General features: G+C 37.1%; 1 protein-coding gene and 1 long non-coding RNA gene across 5 annotated transcripts; both read right to left on the bottom strand.

The window, feature by feature from the left end:
* Window positions 1-1864: 1864 nt before the first annotated feature.
* On the bottom strand, window positions 1865-10297 carry LOC146753030 (kinesin-like protein KIF20B). Of its 4 annotated transcripts, XM_085531175.1 has the most exons (9): window positions 10170-10297; window positions 9318-9440; window positions 8750-8911; window positions 7635-7799; window positions 6881-7000; window positions 4654-4734; window positions 3799-3925; window positions 3126-3268; window positions 1865-2124 (listed from the first exon to the last, which is right to left on the bottom strand). In XM_085531175.1, exons 2-9 carry the CDS (start codon window positions 9429-9431, stop codon window positions 2044-2046), a joined length of 993 nt encoding a protein of 330 aa, XP_085387301.1. In that variant the 5' UTR covers window positions 9432-9440; window positions 10170-10297; the 3' UTR covers window positions 1865-2043. The 4 variants fall into 4 exon arrangements, with proteins under 4 accessions (XP_085387301.1, XP_085387304.1, XP_085387302.1 ...); XM_085531178.1 differs by lacking the exon at window positions 7635-7799; XM_085531176.1 differs by lacking the exon at window positions 4654-4734.
* A 6772-nt stretch (window positions 10298-17069) lies between these two features.
* LOC146753031 (uncharacterized) lies at window positions 17070-20992 on the bottom strand. The gene is made up of 5 exons (XR_014940328.1): window positions 20944-20992; window positions 20197-20308; window positions 19670-19741; window positions 19061-19207; window positions 17070-17227 (listed from the first exon to the last, which is right to left on the bottom strand). It is a non-coding gene; the product is annotated as an uncharacterized LOC146753031 (long non-coding RNA).
* Between the last annotated feature and the right edge of the window lie 4263 nt (window positions 20993-25255).

Here is a 25255-nt window from a genome sequence, read left to right on the forward strand (position 1 = left end):
TACAGAACTGTAGAAGGATAGAAGACTTTCTGGAGTTTGGACTCCAATTTTGCAAAAATTTTTGATAGCAAGTGCTGTAGTTTGGTACAACACTTGAAGGCAAGTAATAGAATTGTTGAATGCATACACTCAGTGGTGGCAAATCCATGCACTTTATTAACCCAGTTAAGGAATGAATAGGTGGAGTTTACCTTCTGGATTTGAAGGATGTTTCTTCTGCCTGCTTTCTGTATCACGGCTTTACAAGTCGGTGTGCAGGTTTGGAGGAGCTATCCCCCTTGCACCCGGCGCTGCGCAACGCTGGAATAAACATACCTGCTTTACAACCCATCTCTGGATTATAGAGTTTGATTCCGCAAGTCAGCTAAACATTTGTGGTTGGTTTTTCTTTTCCCTAAACAAAGCAACCTGTTTTCTGCACTTGCTGTGCCTTACGAAAATGCACAGAAATTAGGCAAGCCTGAGACTCACCAAACACCACATGTGACATTTTGTAAAAGGTCAGTTTTGCAGCAGAGAACCACATATAATTATACCAAGTGTGCAACTACTTTTCCCATGCAGCAGCAGGCAGCAATGAGGCTGTTCTCATAATAAAAATACCATTTGAAAAGTAGTGTAATTAAGTGTATATCATGATGTACCCAGTAGCAATGAGAGCTATATTAACAGCTTCTGGAACAAGTAGATCACTCCCATCCCCTGCAATGACTTTGCCTCCAATATCGCATGGCTGATAAATTGCAGTCTTCTGGATATGAAATATTTGCAAGCAATTTTCAAACTGCAGCTAATCAGAACCGTCTTCCATATTGTCACCAACCACTTCAGGCAGCATTGTTCCATTTTGACATCTGGCTATGAGGCATTCATGCACGGCATTCACATACATAGGTCAATAAATAGGAGGGAGGGTGATTTCAAGTACTTATGCTTCCATCAGTTTCTTCTGTGTACCTGTGCAGTAGCTGCCCATCTCACCTGGTAGGTACGAATGCTGTTTTCTACTCCAGGTCAATAAAAGCCTCCATGTTGACATCCACATGCAGATTTGTCCAGCTAACACCATGGAGAAAAGCTTCTAAAAGTCAGTTCAAGTTTTTAATGAGATTGCTGAGCATAAAACCACATGATTCCCATGATTTTTCACAGATTGTTTTCTGCAAACCTGGATCTCACAAGCCTACAAGCAAGGAGAAAGCTTATCGGCACAGCAACAAATAGTACGATTGTGGGTTTTTTTAAATACAATCAGTATATTGTTCTATCACCAGCTGCTTTTAAGGCAATTCACTCCCATCAAACTCTCAAATATTCACCCAAGTCGGCTTTCATCCATGTTTTTACCTCCTGAGCAATTGAATCTATAGGAACTATTGGACTTGGAGACAACACAAGGACATACTGCCAGCTGAGAACCTTTCAGCTAATTCATCCAACAGCATCTAAAGGTTCGAAGCTCACTGAGGGGGAGAACAGTATTTGGGATATTAGAATTCCCCCCCAAATGTATTGGGTTTATTTTTCTAAGTTTATTAATTTAAAGCTGAATTTGCACAAGTGAGCGAAAGCACCTTTCTTCCACACTGAGGAATTGGCACCATCTTCTCTCCAAAGAAAATTCTTTAAAAAGGCCCAAAAATTAAGTATACATAAATATTAATGTGTATTCATGCTCTTCTCTCTGCCAGAGTTCTGCTAAGTACACCAGTCACGTGAAAAAAGCAAGCCAGGCCATCCTGAACAAGTACAGTTATTACTGCACAATGGGTAAATAGCAATCAGTCCTAGAGATACTGTTCCTATACAGGGGAGGCAAGACAAAAATAAATAAACCCTTAACCACAATAAAATCCAAACCCAGTTTAAGAAAGCTTGTATTTATTTCAGCCTCAATGGAGTCAGTTTGAAACTGTCAGAGAGACACGGTACACCTATATACAAATTTAAGAACACAACGGAGTAACTGTTACTGTTTATTAACAACCAGTTTTAATAATACGATAAAAGTATGTCCTGAGAAAGGGGAACAAACACGCTTCTTCAAGGTTTTTTAGCTGTTCTGGATCTCAGCCGTCGCTTGATGATCAGATGATCACTTTCCTTCTTTTGTTCCTCAGATTCCTGAAGAAAACATTTCAAAAGTTACTCATCTTTTCACACAAGACTGACAAGCTCTTCTTGACCCATGCAAACATATTTCTTCCCCTAAATGGATTTCAGAATGGCATTTGCTTATTATATTTTATTCAGAAAACTATGGGATACCGAGATCATTTTAATGCAGCTTAATCACAAGGAACAAATATGGAGAATGTACAAAATCCTGTTTATCTTAAAAAAGCACACACATCTGAGGAAAGCCTGAAGGCAGCTTTCATTTTGAAATACTTGTTTTCAAAAGAGTATTATAATACTTGTTTTGTGAAACATGAAGCGTTCAGAAAACATTTTTAGCCTCAATCCCTGTAGCTATGACTTGCCCAGAATTTCAGTTCTCGGTTCAGTTCCATGTTCTCAGAACTACAGTGAGAGAAGAAATTGTCTCATCTTCTTCATCCTCTAACAAAAAAAATATAACATTTTGGTTTCTGCCCCTATCATTCGTCAAATCATCAAAAAATTCAGAGGGATATTACAGTATGGGCAAATGATCACTATGCTGAACAGAAAAAGGACTCTAATATAATTAAAAGATGCAGTTCCAAGAGAGCAAGAATGTTCTTAGCACAATAGCTGCCGACAGAGTCATGAAACTGGCACATCAGATCCTTTGCAAGTTGGCTTAGACAGGAGATCATAGTTTAAGCATACCTAAAAAGCTGTCTAAGTTGTGCTCTAGAAAAGCGTGTAGTAGAATAATCCCACTCCGACACACTGAAATTATCTATGATTCCAAATTAGAAGACATCTCCGTGATTGCTACATCACCTACTTAGTAAACTGTAAGCCAGCCAAACACAGAGATCTTTGAGGACAAACTAAAACAGAACAGCAGGAAGACCAACAAGAATGACTTGGTACCTCAGTACTTTCAACCTCCTCCTGCAAACAGATGAAACCTCCAGTCTCTTTGGACTCCTTAGTAGTTTATTTTAAGCCAAGACTACAGTATAATCGCTTACCGAAGAAGCAGGTATATCTAGAGGGCCAGAAATGACAGTGGAATACAGCTTCCTTTTGGATCGTTTTGGCTTGGTCTCTCCTTCTTCGAGACTTTCAGGTTCGTTTGATTTAGGAGAACTTACTGCTGACATCAGCTTCTTGGCTAGAAGAAATTTGTTTTGATACATAAAACTTACTGGTTTTGTGAGTCTTTAAATCACTGAATGCAAAAAAAGCTTCGTAACAAACTTGGTTTATAAATGACACATAAAATTTAAGTGAAAATACTCAGAAATTGTATTTATTCATCGAGGCTCTTTATTGCTTCTATAGCTGAAACTGTTTATAGGTTCAGGTACGGCAGCTTAAAGCACGCATTAAAATGGAGTATGAAAGACAATCATGTCTCAGAAGTCGCTGGAAGTCAGAAACTTCAGCAGGAGTTAAACAACAGGCCTAACTTTCGTGCTGACAGAAGCACAAGACAGAACCAACTTTCTCTGTATACTTGTAGGTTTTCAGAAATGTAATAATGAATCTCTGAAGAGACGAATAAATGCATTTACTTCATAAATCAAAGGACAACTTAACATGGCAGACAAGTCTAAGAACACATACATTAATAGCCTACAGCAGAAACAAGCCATTCTACAATGTCTAGAAAACATGGAATAAAACTTATTCTACACCAACCTTTAGAGTGTATAATAGAAGGAGAGCTTTGAATAAAATCTCCAACTTTTTGCAGTGTTTCATCCTTCTTTTTAGTCAGTCTTGAAGCATGTACTCGCTTTCTCAGGAAGTAGTCTTTTCCGGATTTCTGTTCAACAGAGATGTGAACATGTGAAACAAGAGCATTGTTTAAACTTCATTTTAGTTCAACGTTATTTTAAGTTGACATTTTGAGCTTTACTACTGACACCTCTGTTCATTATGCTGATGATACCACAACGGCAAGTAATGTAGACAATTTTATACCCTTTAGGGAGTTGTCAAAATCTCAGCTATTTCAAGGCATACGTTTCTTAAAGTTTCTTAATAAGGCAGTAGTTTCTTTAAAAGTAGCTCCCAAGCTGTGGAGTTGTTTCTTACATAAGCTGTTCTAATTACATAAAATAAACAAACATACAAAACAGAAGACAACAGATGGGAAAAATCTACTACTCATACTCTGACCATGCCAAGGATACTGCTATCACATGTGAACGTCTGTTTTTAATAACTGCCATGCATATTAATGATATGAACCTTAGTTTAATACAAGGGCTTCACTTACAAAAGCACACGATAATACACTAAAGCTTCTCTTCCCAACTATTCAGTGTGCAATATCCTTCCCTCCAAATCATTACACAGTACAGCCATTACACGCTCTGGGGACAGACTGACTTGCCCTTTGGTTAGCTTATGGAATTTAATAGGAAGAGCTCATAAGCATGTAAGATTCCCATTCAGGTATACACATAAGGATAAGACACTGCTTCTTTCGTGTGACCACACAATTACAGGAAGTCTCAAGCTAGCTTCAAAACTAGAACAAAAACCAACCATTTTCTCGTCACTTGCAGAGGGTGAATTAAAAGCCATGACAGATTTTGTATTTTTCGTGTTCTCACTTTTCACAAAATCCTGGGAAAATAAGACAAGTTTCAGCCATGATTCTTTTGGAAAGAACAATTGATGTCACAAAAGTGAACACTTTAAACACTTTTGCTAATAGTAGGGAAGTATTTGCTAGTGGTAACTATTCCACTGTAAATCAAATAATAAATAAGCATTCAATTATAAAAACAGGACATTAAGATATCAGTATTAGACATCTCATGATGTCTAAAATGCTGATTTATGTCTACAGGTTTCAAAGAAAATACATAATGGAGTTAAGAGAAATTCCCTTCTCTTAAACCATTATCACTGAGCTTGGCTATTAGTTTTGTTCATTAAAGCAGTTCATTGATTAAATTCTTCAACTACTTTACTGAGGTAGAAATAGCATTTTTTTAATGCTTAAATGAGATTGGTAAAAAGGCATCAGATATTTTGTTTTCTGTTGGGTCTAGGTCATACCTCATCCATGTCATCACTTCTTTTCTTTTTTGCCTTACGCATTTTCACTCCTAAAGGTATCATGCTGCCGTGCTGCTTTATCTCCGTCTTATCAGGTTGCAGAGGTGTCAGTGGGATTTCCAGCTCTGGTTTTGGGAACTGACTAGTTTTGCCATTTTCTGTGGACACTCCAGAAGAGTCGAGGACAGTTTCCAAATGCTCCTGATAGCACAGAAGAATTTTAAGTGCAAGTGTTAAGGTAGCCATGAGATTAAAAAGCTATAAAGCATCTGGAAAAGGATATGTAAGCATTCGATTTTCCTGCTGTAAGAACACTTGTAACAGAAGGAGTCTATTTCAGTTACAGCAGAGTTTTACCCTTCTTTCCTAGAACTTGTTACATTTAAAATTATTTCCAATCTATGATCACAAAAAAGTTCTCCATGTTAAACTGAGCCTGATACTTTACAAGTCATTTTTTCTCAAGGGCACAGACAACTACACTTTTTTTTAATAGAGAATGGTGGTAGAACTGACACGATTTTCTTCATCTCAACTCTGCTGCGTCAGAACTGGGCAGGAACAGGAGCATTTGATTCAAGTGTTCAATTAACTTCCAGCTTAATCTTAGGGAATTTGCCCTTCCTCTTCTACACTAGAGATGTTATTTACATAAGTAAGGTCCAGCTGGCAAGGTGCAAGCCCAGTACAAGTCATTAAAGAACTCCATTGCTATCTTTTCCCTGGAGAGAATACAGACATTCAAGCAATGACACCGTACTTAAGCTGAAGGCTATCATGTACCTGCTCATGGTCAAATGGCAGCAAATGCACAGCTAAGTGACAGGGAAATGTCAGTATGCATTTCCCCAGCAGCACTTACTGTCCACAATCCACCCAATCCTGTTTTTCTCAACAGGAACAACAAAGTCAGAACTGAGATCACCTGGACTCCTCCCTCTCTATGGCAGGAATTCAGCTAGCATATCAAAAATGAGTTCAGATGCTGGTTGAACACATGGAAGACAGGCTGCTGGGGGCATCAGAAAATGGTAGATGGCTGCTTCTACTGCTGCTAGTAACTAGCAAACTCCAGTGTCCCAAACACAGACTAGCAGCTTTTACTACTTACACTGTTCCGACCCCCTGAGGGGAGTCTTCTTCCTCTCCAAAAGTTACCAAAGATTGTAGAAAGACAAAAAGTAGTCAGAGCCACTTTATCAGGCTCTGCTAAGAATCTGAATGGAGTATCACCACCCACTGTATTTCCAAGAATTAAGTTGGTTAATAAATACTTTGTTTTTAAAATATATGTAACTGCTATTTTATGAAAGTTAGCAATTAAAAACTTATATAGGAATGATTAACATCATCTGCTAACAAAACAATGTCCAGAAATCCTGCAGAGGAAGAAAATAAGTTCATTTTGCTGTGCCCGTTTCAGTGGCTCCATGAATTTTTTCCAAGTAACTTATCTAATCATGAGCCACTTCATAAGCATTAACATGAGGAGAGTTTTCAACAGCACCTGACAAAAATTCATCACACAATTGTTTCAACAGCTTTTATTCCTATCAAAGGCTATAAAAACAGGTGATCTGATCACCTTGAAAGGGATAAATAAATTAAAACTTGGGAATTGTTTAGAGAACATGAGATCTTTTCCTACTCATTCCTTATCAAAAGCAATACAATCACAACATTTTCAGATCTGAAGTTTCATACTAACCTCAGATTCATTTAATGAAGTGAGGCTCCTAGTACATCGATGTGACAAATAATTGTCTTCAGCTTTGCATCTTAATGGAATACTTTCTCCAGTTTTAGTTTTGCTTTGTTGTTTCCTAGGCTGTAAATATTTAAAAGGAGTAAAGATTAGGCTATGCATTAGACCTCCAAAATATCTCGAGTTTTCTAAAGTTACAGTGTAAAACCTCAAGCTCAGACGCCACATGAACACGTAAGCTGAAACACAGCACAAGTGTGGGAAGGTAGTAACATCTATTCATTGTGTGATCTTCAGATACACCCTACTGGGTCTCACTAACAGTCTCAGGCAGTATTCTGCCTCCAAAAGAGAGAAAGCGAGACATTATTTAGGGACAAAATCTGTAACGCTGGTCGTTTTGTCATCCATTCCCCCCATACTCTGCACGCTCACAGCTGCTATGTTAGAACACCAAAGGCTAAACCTCTGCCTAATCTTCAGCATCCACATACGAATACATGGAAAACTGCATGGAAAAGTTCCATAATGTACACAGAGAGATGGTGTTCTAGTAAATAAAATATTTTTGAGAAGATGAGAGCTCATGTTTGAGTGGAAGACAAAAAGAACCAACAAGTACTCATCACTGAATATGTAGTTAAAGGACTGTGTGCTAAGAAAAATGATTCTAGCTCCAGTATCTCCTAGGAAAACAGAAGAACAAAAAGGGGTTAACAAGATGTTAAGTACTGACTTTCTATAAATATAATCATACCTTTTCATTTACAGAGTCATTCCTTCTACTTTGTCTTTCTTCAAGTAAAGGTATTTCTGTCAAACACTGAGGGCTACTGTGGTTAATGCGTTGTTTTAATTCCTTTATAAAGTCATCTTTGTCAGCCAGATCTTTTCTTAACTCTTCTATCACAGTTGCATTATCCTAATAAACAGTAAAAACTGCTGAGTTGTGGGATTGGCAAAAGGAATTAACACACACAAGCAGTATTGCAATTACTTAGTAGCATCAGTTTTAGAATTGCAGGCTAGAACACTTAACTATTCAAGAACAGTAACATTTCATGGATTTGTACGGTCACTGTTACAAGTGCAGTAGTCACAGAATTGCCTGGGAAGTTGTAATACAATATATTTTGATTCTTCTATTTTACTTATGTGCTTCAGCCTTCATCTCCCTTAAGATATAATAACCCGAGCTTTTATTTGTTCCCAAATCCTCGGTACTGTGAGAAAGTCGGCAGTTGTAGGGGAAGTTTTGCTATGAGAACATCTTTCTTCTCAGAGAAAGTGAATCCAAACATTCTCAAAAGAGCACAACTCATTTAGTCTTCTGTTTAGCTTCTGAAATTCTATGCTACGGCTTAGATTGGCTATCCTGATTAAAAGCTGGATGTTGAAATAAGAAATGCAACTTCCAGAGATCATCCCCCCTCTGCTTTTTGATGCTTTCCTTAATCTCTCTCCACGTCCCCTTCTGTCTTTTCATGCCATTGTAGATACTACCTCTGAGAAAGCAAAGAAAGTAAGAAACCTGAGACAGAACTACCGTCTGAGTATTGAGCCTAGCTTGGGATCCGGAAATGCTGTGAATTATCTGAAAAAGCTACAGATGTCCAGTCTGACTGTAGGATCATAAGCATCAAACTGACATCTGCTTATCTGAACTACTGAAAAAATTGAAATTTTAGTAATTAACAGAAATTCTGTTTCTGAAGAACAAAAATAAAAGCTGGTGCTTTTTTTGGTTAGTTGCACATGATGTCAATATGACAGTGTTCAAGAACAGAACCACTCCCAGAATACAAAGAGCAGGTACAGGAGTCTTACAGAATTTATGGGTAGCTAATCAGGTAGGAGGAAAGGAGAGCTGACCTTGCTTGAATCCTTTAAGGCAGATTGTCTCAGTTCTGCTATTTCTGTCTCTTTTTGTATGGCAATAGAAGCCAAAGTTTTGAGCTGTTCTTCCAAAGCTTCTACTAACTGATCTCTCTCCTCACGCCAGTTTTGAAGATTATGGTCCCTTTCCTCCAGCTCCTATATTTCAGGTTGAAAGAAAAGCATACACAGTAGAAACAAGCAGAATCTTTAAGACAGCCTAGAATTAATAAGTTTTTCATATAGCATAAATAAGGACTCAAGCTGATAAAAAGAGTTTATGGTAAGACATTTCAATTAACATATCGTGATGTCACTCAACAAGATCAGGTTACATGCATGTATTACATATGTATTTACTATGCAGATTATTGTATTTAAAGCAATATGCCAGTGCTCTGTAGTGACTAATTATTTGAATATCTTTCATGGTCTACCGCTAATTTCAGTTGGCCACTTTCATTTTGCTCCAATTTTTTTTTTTTTTTTTTTTTTTTGACCTTTTTCCTGTTGCTTGGAAAACCTGCATCATTCATTTAATAAAAATTAAGAGCAAGAAAAATACCTGTTTAAGTTGTTGGATAGTATAGTCTTTATAATCCAGCTCATCCTTAAACTGGTTATTAATCCTTTCAAGTTCATCCATCCTGTTCCTGAGGGATTCCTCCACAGAACGCATCGTGGACACCTGTAATGTAAGCACAGCTCACGGTTCATTAAAAGACTTCTGTAATCCAACCTGGCCAAATACTTCTTTGTTAAATAAAGAGGAATTCACAAACAAGTGCTGAGTAGGAAAACGACAGCAAGTGCAAGGTTACCAAGGAAGACATGAATTCATTTTTAAGCTTCAATTTTCCACCCCAAGCACACCCAATAAACTTTCAGACTAAGATCCTGCAAAATGGGTTTTAAAATATCTTTTTGTTTAATAATTAAATTTTAACTATTAACATCACTGAAGCTGAAACTGAAGAAAAAAAATATACATGCTTATATTAAAGAGCCTCTGGAAATTAGTCTATTTCTCTTCAAGTAAATAGCATTCTTCTTCCCAGTTATCAGCGTTTTTTCACAAGACTTAGGTTTTAGGCTTTGGAGTTACCACGGATACCAATGGCAAGTCACCAGTAACTTAGAGATAATAACAAGTCCCCTCCAGAGGCAGATTAGCTATTCTCTTCACAAACCTTATTCCAGACTACCAACCAACTTTACTTTCCTCTGTTCACTATCTATGCGAAACCATGTTTTAACTTCTGGTCCCCTCTAGAGCTTCAATGGCAACTTTACCTAAGATTTGCTGCTAGCCACACTAGTGTGAAATTTCCAGCTTCGTAGTTAAAGTTTGAGAAGTTTTAACAGCAGAAAGCCAAGCATAATCTTACAGAAAAAAATAGCTCAGTTGACTACAAACCTCGCTTTGTACTTGCTGAATTTGTTTCTCGGCATCAGACTATTTGTCTTTTAGATCTGCATACTCTTCTTCTTTCCTCTGCAAATCTTTTTTCAAATTCAGTACAAGGGCAGAACTCTCAGAAAGAATATTTTCTAGCCTTATGATAAAAATAAAGAGACAAAGAACATTACTGTTACACATCTCATGGAAACAGGAATTACAGCTTAATCCATGCCCTGCCTGTTGGTTTCTATTTGTAAATAGACTCTTAAATCTATCTAGACCAGTGACAAGATTTAAACAATTACTTTTGAATTTCAGCTTGCTTCTCATAATCAGATGCTGAAGCAATAAATTATTCAGATGCTATTCTGAGGGATGGACAACAAAACCACCAGAAATCCCCATATTATTCTTTATTTCCTTGCACACTCCTGTTTTCCCTTGGAACTCAAGTAGCATACCAAAGCATCCTAAAGTAGTAGTTTGGCCATTGATAAGCATGCAGATGCATTAAGTCGAAGGGATGTTCCCATTAACTATTTTTAACTCTAGTTCATTCTCAAAGGGCTCTAAGTTAACTCAGTGGTTACTTACGATTCTATACGTTGCACTTTCTCCATTTCACTCTTTTCCTTTTCCCGAAGAGAGTGTTTCATCTGCTCCAAGCTGTTTTTAAGCTGCAGAACTTCTTGAATCAGATTTGCTTTTTTGCTACTTAACTCTTCAAACTTTTTGTCTGCATTTGCAGACTTCTCCTGCAGAGTTGCTGTAACTGTCTCCAGATTAACAATAATAGATTCTTTTTCTTTAAGTAATTTATTGAGTTTTGACACATTGTCCTCCATTGTCTTGGAAGCCTCCAGGCGATATTCAAGCTCTCTTATTTTTACCTCACAGTTGGCAACTTCCTCCTGAAATTGTGCAATCACTCTCTGATCTTCTGCAGTCTTTTCTTCAAACTCCAGAGTTTTCTTTTCTATTTGCTCATGTAACTGATTCACAAGATCATCTTCCTGACTAGTGTGAGTTGTAATCTCACATAGCTTCATTACATGTTGACGATTATGATTTTCAGCATTATTCATTCCCGCCTTTAGATTTTCATTGTCTTGAAGCAGTGCTTTGATGTGCTGACTTTTTTGTGAGGAAACATCAACAATACTTCTGCATACTTCCCAAATCCTTTCAAGACTATAGTTAAAGGAGAGGTCCTGCACAAGATCTGAGATGGAAGAAGTCTGTGACTGAATGCATGCAGAACTAATTTGAGATGTCCCTGGCTCATCTTTTTCAGAGTCTGAGGAATCCTTTACACTGACAAAGTCAGTACCGATGGCGTGAAACTCTACGTGACATTTGTATAATTCATCTAATTTGGTCCGCATTTCTTTTACTTGTGACACTTTATCAATTATATATTCTTTGGCAACTTCTATGTTGTTAGTTAGTTGGGCATTTTTGTTTTCAAGTGTCATATTTCTAGATTTCTGTTCATCCAGTTCAGAAGCAATTTCCCGATAGTCAGCTTGACCCTGCAGAATTTGTTCACGGAGGGCATCAGCTGTTTCTTCAGAAAAAGAAAGCTGAATACGCAGGCTTGTTACCTGCTTACTGAAATCTTCTTTTTTATTTTTTTCTCTTCTGCATTGTTCTTCAAGCACAGTTAAATGATGTTCCAAGATTTCAGTTCTTTCCCTCAGTGCTAGTACTTCCTTTCGGTACGCGGAGCACTTTTGTTTCATGTGTTCAATTGTCCTTTGCTCTACAGTGTTCTTTTTCTTTCTCTCATTTACAACTACTGTAAAACAAACAAACAAACAAAAAAAAAGGAACAGGAATGTAGCTCAGATTGATTAAAATCATTATTACATAGCAGTTCACAACACCAAGTAGCAACTTCTAAGTGAAAAACTGTCACAAATATGCAAGCCATACCCTCACATCACATAGTATTTGATACTAGTGAAGGAATTAAAGTCCTCTGGACACGTAATCAGGTGCCTCAGATTTCTATACAGAATTAACAGCAAAAGGTTTTCAGTCTGGAAGAACACTTTTACCATGGCACTACTCAAACCTTCCACTCCACACCAGTAGAAAATCTAATTAGATTTAAGAAACATGGGAACGAGATAGATAATTCACAGCTATATTCTTTCTATCTTCCGTGCTTCAGCAATCCCTATAAGGCAGCCAGGAATCACTCCATCTACATCTAAATGGTAGATAAACAGTTCTCTAAGAAATTTCATTCCAACTCACAGTCCTCTTACTTTCAAAAGAAAGATAAAACCCTGGACAAGTTGATCACTTAAGTGTTGATATCTGTCTCTCTTATTCAGTTGATCTCTAAACAAAATATGAGGATTCCTACTTCTGTCCACACTTACTCTTTTGCATATAAAGTTCAGTCATAAAGTTGTACAAATTTGCAGATTCAAGTTTCCATAAATATTCCATTAGCTTGGGGCTGTTTTTTTCTTTAACTGGTGAGCAATTAGCTAAAATCACATGCATTTTCTTTCTATCAAAAGCGACTTCTGCTGTATTTCATCATTGCTTTAGAATCCAGTTATGTCCATTCCATAATATGCATACTTTAAGTATTAGAAAAATAAATATAAGTCAAGACTTACTAGGGATTGGGTCACCACAACAATATATTCCATGGTGATTCTTGTACAGTCCTTTTATTACTACAACTACAGAAATGCAGAATTTTATAGCGCCCACGTGCAGCCTGCATTACATACAGATTCACATGTACTGCATGGAAACAGCCTCTTAACTCATCTAAGGAGTTTTATATACAGCCCTCAACTGATTTAAAAGTCATACTGAAGAAACAGCAGTGGCATATTCCACCCCAAACCAGGTTTTGGGTTTTGATTGCTGCTTCCAGCAACACTAGTGAGGGGAATACGATTTATAAGTAATCTAAACACTTTATGCTGAAAACAACAAGCAAGCACTAAAGCAAGATAAATAAGACTAGGGAGAAGATGTGTAATGTTCAGTCTAGAAGCTCCTTACACAGGAAGTAGGGAAAAAGCATTAATACAGAGCATAGGAAACAAGACATAAAAGCTCAGAGAATGGTGTAAATACCCTGAACTTTAAGCTGAGATAACCTAGCATCTCCTAAAACACTTTTGCTCGTGCTACTTATATAACTAATTCTACAAAAGAACCAGCACAACATACCTGTGCTCATTGTTCTACTGTGTATATTTAACATAGCTAAAGAATATATATTAAGTGTTTTTTGAAATTGGACGCTATTAATACTCACAAATAGAAGAAAATTTTAACATGATTGAATACTCAGTACTTCTTAACAGAAAACTTCATGCTGACATTGTGACTATCAGCTACCCATTTTAATTCCTATGTGGAGCATTGCTGTCATTAATTTTTAAATGAGAGCTTTGGTCATATGATTAGAACAAACCACTACTATTTGGAGTATGGAGGAGTCCACATCCCTCCCTCAGTCTCTGGTAAGATGCTTATATGTGATGCCATTCAGTGGTCACATTAGGATTCAATATTTATGCCAAATAAAGGCAGCAGGGACAAATCATCCAAGAACAGCATCTCATCCAAAGAAGGCCTTGACTTTCTCCCTTGCACATATTTTGCAAGAGGAATACAAGAAAGGAAGGGAATACAGCTAAGTTTTAGATTTTCCCTTCTACATTGTATATGCCTTCCGTAATTCTAGGAACACTGATGCTCAGCTGTGCCCAGAAGTGAAGTTAAATGCATCAGAGCTTATCCAAACCATTTTGCTCAAATATTGCCCATGAGCGAGCAATTAGCAGGTCGTCAACAATTTTGATAGTTGCTTCAGGAAAAACAAAACAAACAAACAAAAAAAAGCACTTGAACAGCTGATGCTACTCAGAAGATCAGCAACAGCAGTTGAAACAATCCTAAAGAAACTGCTTTAAAACTATTACCAAATCTGCAAGTGCATCAACAGATGAGGAAAAAGCAGCAAAAAGGAAAACAATAGTGCAAAAAACTTTTATTCTTAAGCATTCAAAAATGAACAGCATAGGACCTTCTGAAAAAGGGATATTTACATAACAGTTACTTCTATTTACAGTTTAACACAGTGGCTTTTCTCCTTATACCATAAGGTAACGTGCTTCACAGCCTTTTGCTTCCTATCCGGAATAGGAAGCAATTTATTGTTTTGGAAGACACCCTGTTCAACGATGGAAGAAACTGTACCTTTCTTTGGAGGTGGCTCTTCCACAGTAGGCTTATCTTCATCAGTACTGCGCTTTCTTCCCACTTCCAACTCAGTTTTATCTTGTTTCAGTGCTTTAACTGAAAGCACTGAAAATTGGCTGCTTTCAGTTCCTTTATTAGTGTTCTCTTCTGCCGGTTCTGCTTTAATGGTAGTTAAATGGTAGGTAGTCTTTTCCTGTATTGATATAAGATCAGTTACATTGAAGCTTAACAAAAGGAGCACTTAAGTCTCAGTAATCTTCTGTAGGCAAATATTTACACAAAACCATACAGCTAAAATATTTACCCGGTGACTCTATAGACATCAGTTACAAATCTCAATAGCAGACAGAACAAGTACACCTTCAGATAATGACAAGTGCAATACTCGGTAGAGTATACAAGGGAAAGCAAGAGCCTAGCAGGTCACAGAGTAAAAGACTTGCACACAATCAAGAGTTTACCAGTTTATCAAAGAATTTCCTGTTTCCAAGAAGTCAACGAAATTACAAACATGGTCAAAGAGCAAATGGTCAGCTCTCATACAAGTTCATCACATCACACTTCTGCTAAGCTGCTAAAATCACTTTCATCATGACAGATATAATCCAACCTTAAAGCTTAGTCAGCTCTGTCACGCATATTTTAGATTGTGTCCTTGACCACAAGTGAAGCTTCCTTACTTACAAGATGACGATTGTTAAGCCATGCTGGCACTGCCAAGGACTGATTATTCATCTTTAGTAACTTATGAAAAGAAAAGCCTCAGAAGTGTTCAGGCCACACAATCTCACAGATAGAGTTGGAGCCTTGTTCTTGGAAGAAGTAATAGGTGAGGACATGACTACTCATCACAGTCAGCTTTAATACCATGGAAATACTAAGTTGCAGTGATGCAGACAGTCAAAGATTAAGAAGGGTCAAGTTGCTAAGCTTACAAGGTTAGAGATCTGAGTGACAGAATTAACTATAAATGTTTTCAGAGCTACTTCAGGCTACCAAACATCAAAAAATGAACAAAACCACCAGAAGTGGTATGCACACATACTTAATCAAGCTAGTCTTCACATATTCAGTAGCTCGCAGTACATTAGTCAGGATAAAGTTTTATGGACTGCATAGAACGTGGAGATATCCTGACCATTCCTACTCGTACTTCCAACTCTACTCAACATACTTTTACTGTTGCTCTTCCTCTGATGTAGGAGTGTGAGGCAGGAGTTAGTGGAACACACTGATATTTTTGTTGTTTGTGTTAACAACAACTACCTTCAGATAAATTTGAATTGTTTACAATTTCAAGCGAGTTCCAGCTACATACAGAAAATCAGTTTTCCAAAAATGTGTTGATTACAAGCATAGAATTAGTGTTTTTCTTTTTTTGTATAAGGATACGGAGATGTGTAAAACTCACATAATCTTTTACTTTTTCTTCTAAATGAGATTTTAAGTCTTGTAGCTCTGTAATAATGTCATCTTTCTGCACCTTGATTGAGATTGGAAATAAAAAATAAAAAAAATTCAGTCATCAGTTTCTAATGTAGTGTTAAGTAGCTGAATTACACAATGCATTAAAGGCAAATTCAGTTAAGCTAAGCTCAGTAAGAAATCTATTAATTGAGCCTACTGGAATAGCATTTTAAGCTACCACAAGTTGGTATTAATTAAGTAATTAATTAAAACAATTTTACACAACATCTTGATAAAGTTACCTCAGTTGCTTCTATAAGTTGCTCAACAGACTCATCCAATTTAATCATCTGCATTTCAAAGTCTGTAACACACCGAAAAGGTTGTATTACATAAGTAGCCAATAGATAGTTTATTAAGTAATCAATTTTTCCAGATATTCTAATGTTTAGGTAGCTTTTGAACAGATTAATTAATTTGCATGTGGTCTTCTCTTATTGGGAGTGATTCAAAAGTTTTCTATATTTCTTGGAATGAAAACATTGCATCAACAAGACATAAAGAAGAGTAGAGATTACAATATAAAAGTAAAAATCAAGATATAGACATTTAACCCCATACTTACGAAAGCTGAGAATCTTAGCTTCAAACACAAACTCTCAGCACTTCAAAGTTTTCCATCAAGACTGTAGCACTGATCTGACAGCTTAACTTCTTCAGTGCTATATCATAGCGCTCACTCCTACCCATTCCGCTTAACCCCCACTTTCCCACTGAAGCATCTGATGGCCATAACACAGCTTTTCAAACTCTTTGCTGCTCCACTTCTTTTGTCAACACTTGAACTGGACAATATTCAAAATTACAACAGCAGCAACATATGGTGTAGCTGGATTTGCTTTCCTACATGGGATCATATTTTGAGAAGAGAGAAAAATTAAGTAAATAGCATAAAATCTCCTCCAGATGTAACAAGTTGCTTCTTGTTAGGTTGAATACTTTTTAGGAATGAGATTCTCAGAAGATGCTTCTGCCCTCACACCCCAAAGAAACACAAAGACCCCAGTAGATAGAAAACTCTGTAGGAAAATTAAGCTCAACTAAAACACTAAATTAAAAAACCTGACTGCTGTATGGAGACAAACACCCAGATTCACTACAGATACTACACAAATAGATTCATATTCTTAGAAGAACAGAATTTTTTCTTTAAATGCAAATCATAAGTACTGATCAACAAAATAGTCTACAACATACTCACTTTTTGTGCAATAGCTGAGAATCTTAGCACATTGAGTGTTTCTTCATAGGTTGAAGCACACTGGCTGATGTTTGCTAACATGTGTATCTTCCCTTTTCCACTGAAGAATCCCTGAAGAAAGTGTGTTAACTTACTTTCACCAAACGGTATGTGCTGCTGCACCCTTTGAAGACAAAAACCACAACAAATCCCATTAGCAGAAGTTAACAGCTTCATTTCAATGTGAGAGCTATCCAAGTGGAAGACAACACATTAATAACTGCACTAGTCTTTAAATCATTTTGAGTTGTGGGTTGTTTTGAATTTAATCTTTTTGCTAGTTTGCAGACAGGTTGTATGATTGTTCCAGCTACTATGCAGCCATTATCTTCTTAGACAACCCACGAGAACATTTAAAACAAAAAGTACATTCAACATCCAGCCTAAGATAGGTCATACAGCCCCACGTTAGCTTAAATTCTCTCTCACCTTTCTCTTTCCCTTACCACATCTGGCAAACTGACCTATCTACTTCTAAGAAAACAGTACCCAACAAAATCAGAGATAACCACTCTCTCAGTATATTGTCTCTAGGAAAGGACAATAGTAAATACTTTGGAAATAAAGAAGCATATACTTATCACAACATCTCTGGTGTTTCCTAAACCAAGGTTAAGTCACTGAATCAAACAGCTGGTGATGTACAGAAAATTAGGAGAGAACTCCTAAAGCGTGACTAAACACACTGTTCTCTAGTGAGGTTACCTGCTGGACTCTTTACAGCTACTGAATTCTGCCAACAGAGCTAAAAGCTTCACATAGCTACGCTCCTGTCACAACACACGTGACCCATAAGTAGCTTTAGTGCAGGAGTGGTAAATGAGTTCTTATTTTAAAGAAAATTACTATCAAAGTCATCACTACATTTCCCCCATATTGTTAAAATTTCAAGTGATCAGGACCAACAAATAAAACAGTTCTGAATAAATCAAAGCACTTTAAGCAGCAGCTAATTTTAAGGAATCCTTCTTCCCTAGAAAGGACAGACAGATAAGAGACTAATCCAGTAGCAAGGCCTATTTTCATCTACTTTTAAGCATAACAGAATTTGAATAGGCTACCAGGCACAGTGTGGCATTTCATGAACACAGAGCTCACCTCATCTTTGGGACAGAAAGACACCTTCAAATGAGAATCAGCAGAGAATTCTGCAATTATATCCAGCTGTGACTGTAAATAAATACTACATTGTTTAAAATACAGAAAGCTCTGTCTGCACTCATTTAGAGCACAACCTCAGACAGAAGTAGCAAGCAGGCTTTCTTCTCTCTGAATTTGGTTAGCTAGATCAGAAAGAATGATGAAGTTGCATCAAGGTTTGGAAAAAAATATATATATATGTATATATGTAATTATATATATCTATATGTATATATGTAATTATATATATCTATATATAATTTTTTCCAAATTTTATATATATATATACATATATATGTATGTGTATGTATATTATATATATATATTCTGACCATGTCTCTTGGCTAGGACAAAGCACAGCAATATCCCTGAGGAAAACTGTTACAGCAGAACTAAATGATAAATGCAACTAACTAACAAAGGAGGAAAAGGTCTAACATTTCACACATTTAAAGTGAAAATAGTGAAAACAAATTTTATAATCTGCCCCAGGACTTGTTTGAGAAGGCAAGGCCAGAAAAAAAAAACCAAAACACAACGCTAATTTGCTTAAGTCTATGATAACATATTCAGAAATTTAGAAATGGAATGGTTTTATTTGAAAAAACAAACAAACAAACAAACAAAAACAACAACAAAAAGAAGGCAAGTTTATAGATCACTTTCTTAGATCATTAAGTCTTCACACATCTGCAGAAGCCTACAGATAGTTTTCACTCATAACATAGTTTCGTACTCTGCATTTTAAACAATAGTTTAAACATTGTACATGATATCTGAAATCTACAACTAGTTTACAGTTTGTACAAGGACTTACTTTGACTGCTGACTGATCTTGAGTGCACTAATACACTTGCTTAGAGTTAGGAGAGATGCATTGATATTTCCACTCTCTTTCAGTCTGTCACCTTCATTGCACGTCTTGGTATTCCTTTCTGAACCAGCAAGATCACACAGTGATAATCTGAAGGCAGAAAAGGAAAATTAAGTTTTCTTGCCTTTGAATGTACATTGATTATTTATCATTTCCAACACAACCACTCCTCCTAGAGGAACAATTTCTTGAACCCTTTCATGCTTTTTAATGTTGCTTTCCTAGTGAAGTTGCACACTACTTCCTGCCAAACTCTTTTCCAACACAGCTTCCATTTTTCTGCCATATTCTTCCTTCTGAGGATTTACATTAGTTCAGAAGTTGAGTGAGAAGGATAAAGGAACACTGTGTGGAACAGTGGGCACAAGATATAGAACAGCATTACAACTTGATGGTTTAGTACTGCATAATGACAGGAAATGGGGAACCGCCACTCATACAGGAGGCTGTATCAGGGAACCTAGTGTCCGTAGCCTAATATCAATACATCAATACTGAAAGTAACTGACAATTTCATCCTAAAAGAAGAAGGGAACTCTGCTCTGAACTTACTCATTGACTCGTGTCACTCGTGGCATTTCAAGGTCTCCGATTCTTAGTACCTTAATTGTAAATATACTGTGGCTAAAAGGAGAAATGAAGCAAGGTCAATAGCCAGAAATACACACATTTTCTAAAATCTATAACATCTGTTCAAAACACTGCTGGATTTATTCCAGAACAATTCAATTAACAATAATTCTACTAGATGCATTAAACCTTTTAAAGACACATTCTTTCTTGGTTTATTTTGCTTTTCTTCCCCCTCATGAACCACCATTACTTACATGGAAGAAGGCTTAGTTGTTTTGTTGAGAGTTTTTTATAAAACACTTAGCTTTTGTATGTACTTATCTGCTTGAAGGACTAATCCTTCTAGTTTAAAGCACTAGAATCACAAACTGTCACAAAATTTCACATGGAACACCAGATATCAAGCCTTTTTAAAGCCTCTTCCCCGAAAAAAAGCCATAAACAATATTTTCATTCATCCCTCTTCCCCACACTATGTTACACCCAATGTTAGTGAAAGTTCCCACCTTCAGCTGGAGCAAGTATTTAGCTTTGTGCTTGCAAAACTCTGGTGTTTTTGTCCCAGTTTAAAAAGTCTGAAAGCTTCTTTAGAATCAGAAATCTGAACCCACTGCAAACCTTTCAAAAGAAGGAAAAGTGATTTTTGCAAGCTTCATTAGCAAAAGAGAAAGTGAACAAGAAATAAGGTATACAAACTAAGAACATTTAGTTAAGACAATAAAATACTTTATTAACTTTGCCTCAAACATACGACAAGCTGATGGCAGATAAGACTAGGATTCTTCCTCCCACAGAAAAGGGCAAGGTATAGTATAGCACAACAGTTTATCCTACCAGTATACTAAAGTATGCTCCATCCAAATTAAGCAAGCAGCCTTAGTACTGAAAGTACAAAAGCTAAGTTCTTAAACTACAGAAGCCCAAAGTTTGTATTCACTGGTGCAGAAGTCAATCTGAGAAGTTTTTTGTTTTAGCTTGTAGTTTTTATTGGGGATGGGTTATCTGGATTTTGTCTGCATTATAACGACTGTATGGCTCTCATTTTCAAGGATGATGAAGGCAGTGGAGTTCACACAGGCCTTATGGGCAAAGTACAGGAATAAGGAGAATACTGTACATGTAGCTTGTTGCCTTCGCATTCAGGCAGACACTTCTAGAGCTACACTGAACACATTTAAGAGTTTTCTATCTCAGAAGAAACATGTTACACTATTCCATGACAAGCTTGGCAGTTTGCAAAGTATTCTAGTTACCTTTTACGTAAGAATATCCCTTGATGTATTGAGCAAGGCGAAGTGTACTTTTTTTTCTGTCATTTGATAAAGGAGCCAGTAAATCATAAAAACATTCATTGTAAATCTCAAAAAATGAAACCCAGAGAACTTCACAAAATCATCTATAGATAATCTGCTAAGTTGGTCTGATCCTTCTGAGAGATTTTCTGCACCTGCAAAGTAGAAAATATTACAAGTCAATGTAGAGACAGCAAAACTAGCTGCATTTAAAAATAAGTAATAGTTAAGCTTACAGCTTAAAACTTTTCCCAGAACATAAACACAGAGAATCCCCACCTCTCATACAAACACCAAGTATCTGGAAGTCAAGACACTTGCCCTACACATTTGCAAAGACACGCCTGCTATAAAGCTTGCTTTTTCACTTCCAAAACCCAATCTAACATCTATAGTTGGGTTAGAATCAGAACTCTTCAGTCTTTACAATATAGAGAACTGAACTAGTAAGGACACTTCGTTCTGACTTTTTAGGGAAAAAAAAAGTATTTAGTGAGTTCTTAAGTGCCCTAAAGGCCTGTCGGAAAACCACTAGGGATCTTATCACAAATCATACTCTTTTTCTTTGTTTTACTTTCACCTCATAAAACCAGGTTATGATAGATGTCCCAGTAGTCTCCTAGCCATTTTATTCCTTCTGTTTTCTGCCCAGATGTCCTGCCCATTATTCCGTTCTGTTACAAATAAAAGCTAAATAATCCTTTTATTATCAGCATTAGCCAAAAAAGCCAGTCGTTGACCTTACAGAAGCTTTTCTAATTGCTACTGTTTAATATAAAACATACCCTTAGAATCAGCTGGGGATTTGTCATTAGTGCTGTTGTGATGGTCTACCTACGAAAGAAAACAGAGACTTTAGGATTTATTATTGATGTACAGCACCAATACACCACTGGTTGCTTTTATTTATTTATTTATTTATTTATTTATTTTAAAAGCAGCTGTATTGCTCTACCACAAAACAATACAGTATAGTTCCAAGGTGCCAACACAAAAATCCTGGCTACACATTTTGACTGGTTTCACCTTACTACTCATTTCTGACAATTCCTTTACTATAAGATCTGATGCACTTCAGCTTCCTGATTCAGAAAGAAAAAGAACAAATAGGGAGAGAATCCCCAACAGGAAAAGGAGTTATTTAATAAGATGATTTTCAATAGCCCATTTATAATCTGCATTTTACCCTTCATGAATCTTGGACTCCTGAAATATTTTTCTTATTGGGATTTTCTTAATTCAGGACTTCCATATCCTATGGCTTATTAGGTCAACTCTCAGAAAAGGAAGTTAAGGTAGAATACTCGATCACTTAATGTAGATAAGCAGCTTATTATTTCTTAACTCAGGCTATCAAAGTGTTACACAAATGAAGTTATGACTAAATTTTGTAAATATAATATTTTTAAGTAGTTTGGTCATAGAAAATACAGAATAGCTCCCAACATGTAGATCTCATGATGTTCATAGATGTATACTCAGTTCCCAGGCTTCAGGTTGTGTTGCTTTTTTATACAGCACAAAAGTAGAAAGAAATTCTCATCTACTGAAGAGGAGGAATCTCACCTACCAGATACAGTATGCTTAGAAGTAAAACTTTTAACATAGAAGTTTTCATCTACATGACACTCACCCAGATCTGGCTTTGTATAGTCAGCAAAGCTTGTACCTACTTAGCTTATAAGGTCAAGTATTTTACCTAGGAACACGGGTCTTGAAACTAGAGGAGGCACCTATATCGCACGATCACATCTTAACTCTCTAATGGAGTAGGATGAGATCAGCATATAGCTGTCCACTGCATTTTCTTTCCACATACTCACTAAACCTAGAACAGTTTTACACATCTTTGGTTCATGTAGAAGACAGGTGTTGTTTATCCCCGAAATACTTAAATATCATTGGAGCCAGACTTCATACTCAGCTGTGCTCTTGAAATAATTCAGAAGGAATTTTACTGCCACCTGCCTTTCACACTGTGAAGTCCACACTTAACCAACTCATTAGTAAGATCAAGTTAACATACTCCACAACTAAAATACCCCAGTGCAGTGTAGCACACCACTAATAAGATGCTTCATTCTTTTTCAGCAGGAACAGAAAGACAAATAGAAAACTGTGTGTAAATACAGAACCCTCTTTCATTACAGAATGGAAAGGATAACACTGAACTATCACAAGATGCATGTACTCATCATTTCTTTATAAAGTAGTTTCCTACCTCTTTTGTAGGTAGGCAACGAATTTTTAAGAGCAATTTCTTCTCTCACTTTGTCATTAGTCAGTTTTACGTAATCTCTCCACCGAATAGGTTTCAGATCCATTTTTGTGTATAGCCTTCCTCCAACAGTTTTAAACAACATATCAATCGTCCTTGGCAAAATACCAACATCATCTTCTGTCCCTGTAAGCAATACACAAAAGAAGGGCCAGGTTACTATTGTAAGCAACATATAAACATAAATGAAGACAAAGATAACTGATTCTAATCTCAAAGTATACACAAAGAACTTAGAGGCCAGTTACAGTCTGAAGCAATGTTTGCAGTGTTACTAGACTGTTCCCTGAAAAATACTGGCTTTAAGCAACAGCTCACATCCCATTCCTTAGACATTACAGGGCATCACTTTAAAACAGCCAGAATATTCTGCATAAGCTTAGCCTTAAGAAGAAAAAATAACCCACAGCAAACTCCCACATTTAACAGACGTGCAGATTTTCAACTGTTTATCAGACTCCCTTCCCGCTCTGAAACAACCCTGAAATAACAACCAGAGTGATGTCTCTGCTACAACATCCCGTTCGTCCCACAAACCCTATTTATAAATATCTACAAGTCTTCCCTCTAGCACATCAACAGCACCGCTCAGCTTGGTGTCATCTGCAAACTTGCTGAGGGTTCATTTGATTCCACTGTCCATGTTGCCTACAAAAATGTTAAATAACACTGGTCCCAACACCACCCTCCACCTGGACACTGAGCTATTGACTGCAGCTCTCTGAGTGTGACCATCCAGACAGTTCCCTATCCTGCAACTGGTCCATCCATCAAAACCATTTTTCTCCAGTTTGGTGACCAGGATGGCATGCAGGACGGGATCAAATGCTCTGCATAAGTCCAAGTAGATGATGTCAGTTGCTCTCCCATTATCCACTGATGCTGTTACTCCATCATGAAAGGCCACCAAGTTTGTCAGGCATGGCTTGAATTTGAGGAAGCCATATTGGTTACCACCAATCTCCTCATCTTCATTTTCCAAACTATGCCAAGGAGAACTAGACAGAACTCTACAATGTCGTGTCACTACAAACCTGTCTGAATCATTGGCTTCTCTGCATGCTCATCACTAGTCTCTCCTTAGCTTGTGTGCCCACAATGTATGGGGAATGTCAGCCACAAATCTTACCTAGGGGACATCTTTGCTTCAAAATCCCTTGAACATCACACAATCCCTTTTAACTCTCCAGGTCTGCACTTCTTTATGTCAGAATCAGACCATATTTCTGTGCTGCTATTTCCCTTTCCTTCTGAAGGGCCTGGATACAACTTAGATTAACCTCAGGAGCAGAGTTCCTGCATAAAACAGCCAGTACTGAAACAGCAACCCAACCTGGTTGCAGACTGAGAGAGAAAATGATAGTTCACCAAATTCATGGGACAGGACAGATGTTCATGTTCATGCTAACACTGAACCCAAGTGGCCACATGAGGACAGCATCTAGTAGGAAATCAGAAAAAAAGCATCCTTTCAGACGTCCCTTGGGAAGGTGGAATCTACCAGGGCACTGCAGACCTGTGTGTTCAGTAACCAGTCTGATGCTTCACCAGATGATGAAGCTTCGCCTGGTGATGAGCTACAAACTGGGGTTTAACCAATGCAACACATGGAGGGAAAATCTGTCTTGAGCATAAAGAAGAAAGAGAAAGGTATCCAAAAGGACTAACCAAGAAGTGCCCAAACTGCCCATGAAGCATTTCTTCCTGTGGTGCAAAATACCACAGTAGGATTTATTTGCTCTTTCAGTTAAACATACCATGAACCTTTAGGGTTGCTGATGTCTTGTCTTCAGCTGCTTGGCATGTGCATGTTCCCTGATTTTCATATTCTCACTAGTGAATAATAAGACTTCTTTTATTTCCTTGGGAAGTAATGCCCACTTCTTTTACTTTGACGGAGCTCCTTCCCATCCTAGAAAGTAAAATATCAAGTCAGATCTCCATGAGTCCTTCCATCTCTGCACTGAGCAAAGGGAGCTTTCAGATCTATGCTTA

Source organism: Coturnix japonica, unplaced genomic scaffold (assembly GCF_054131305.1).
Source record: "Coturnix japonica strain WE unplaced genomic scaffold, WE-NBRP24 Scf040, whole genome shotgun sequence".
Lineage (NCBI taxonomy): Eukaryota > Metazoa > Chordata > Aves > Galliformes > Phasianidae > Coturnix > Coturnix japonica.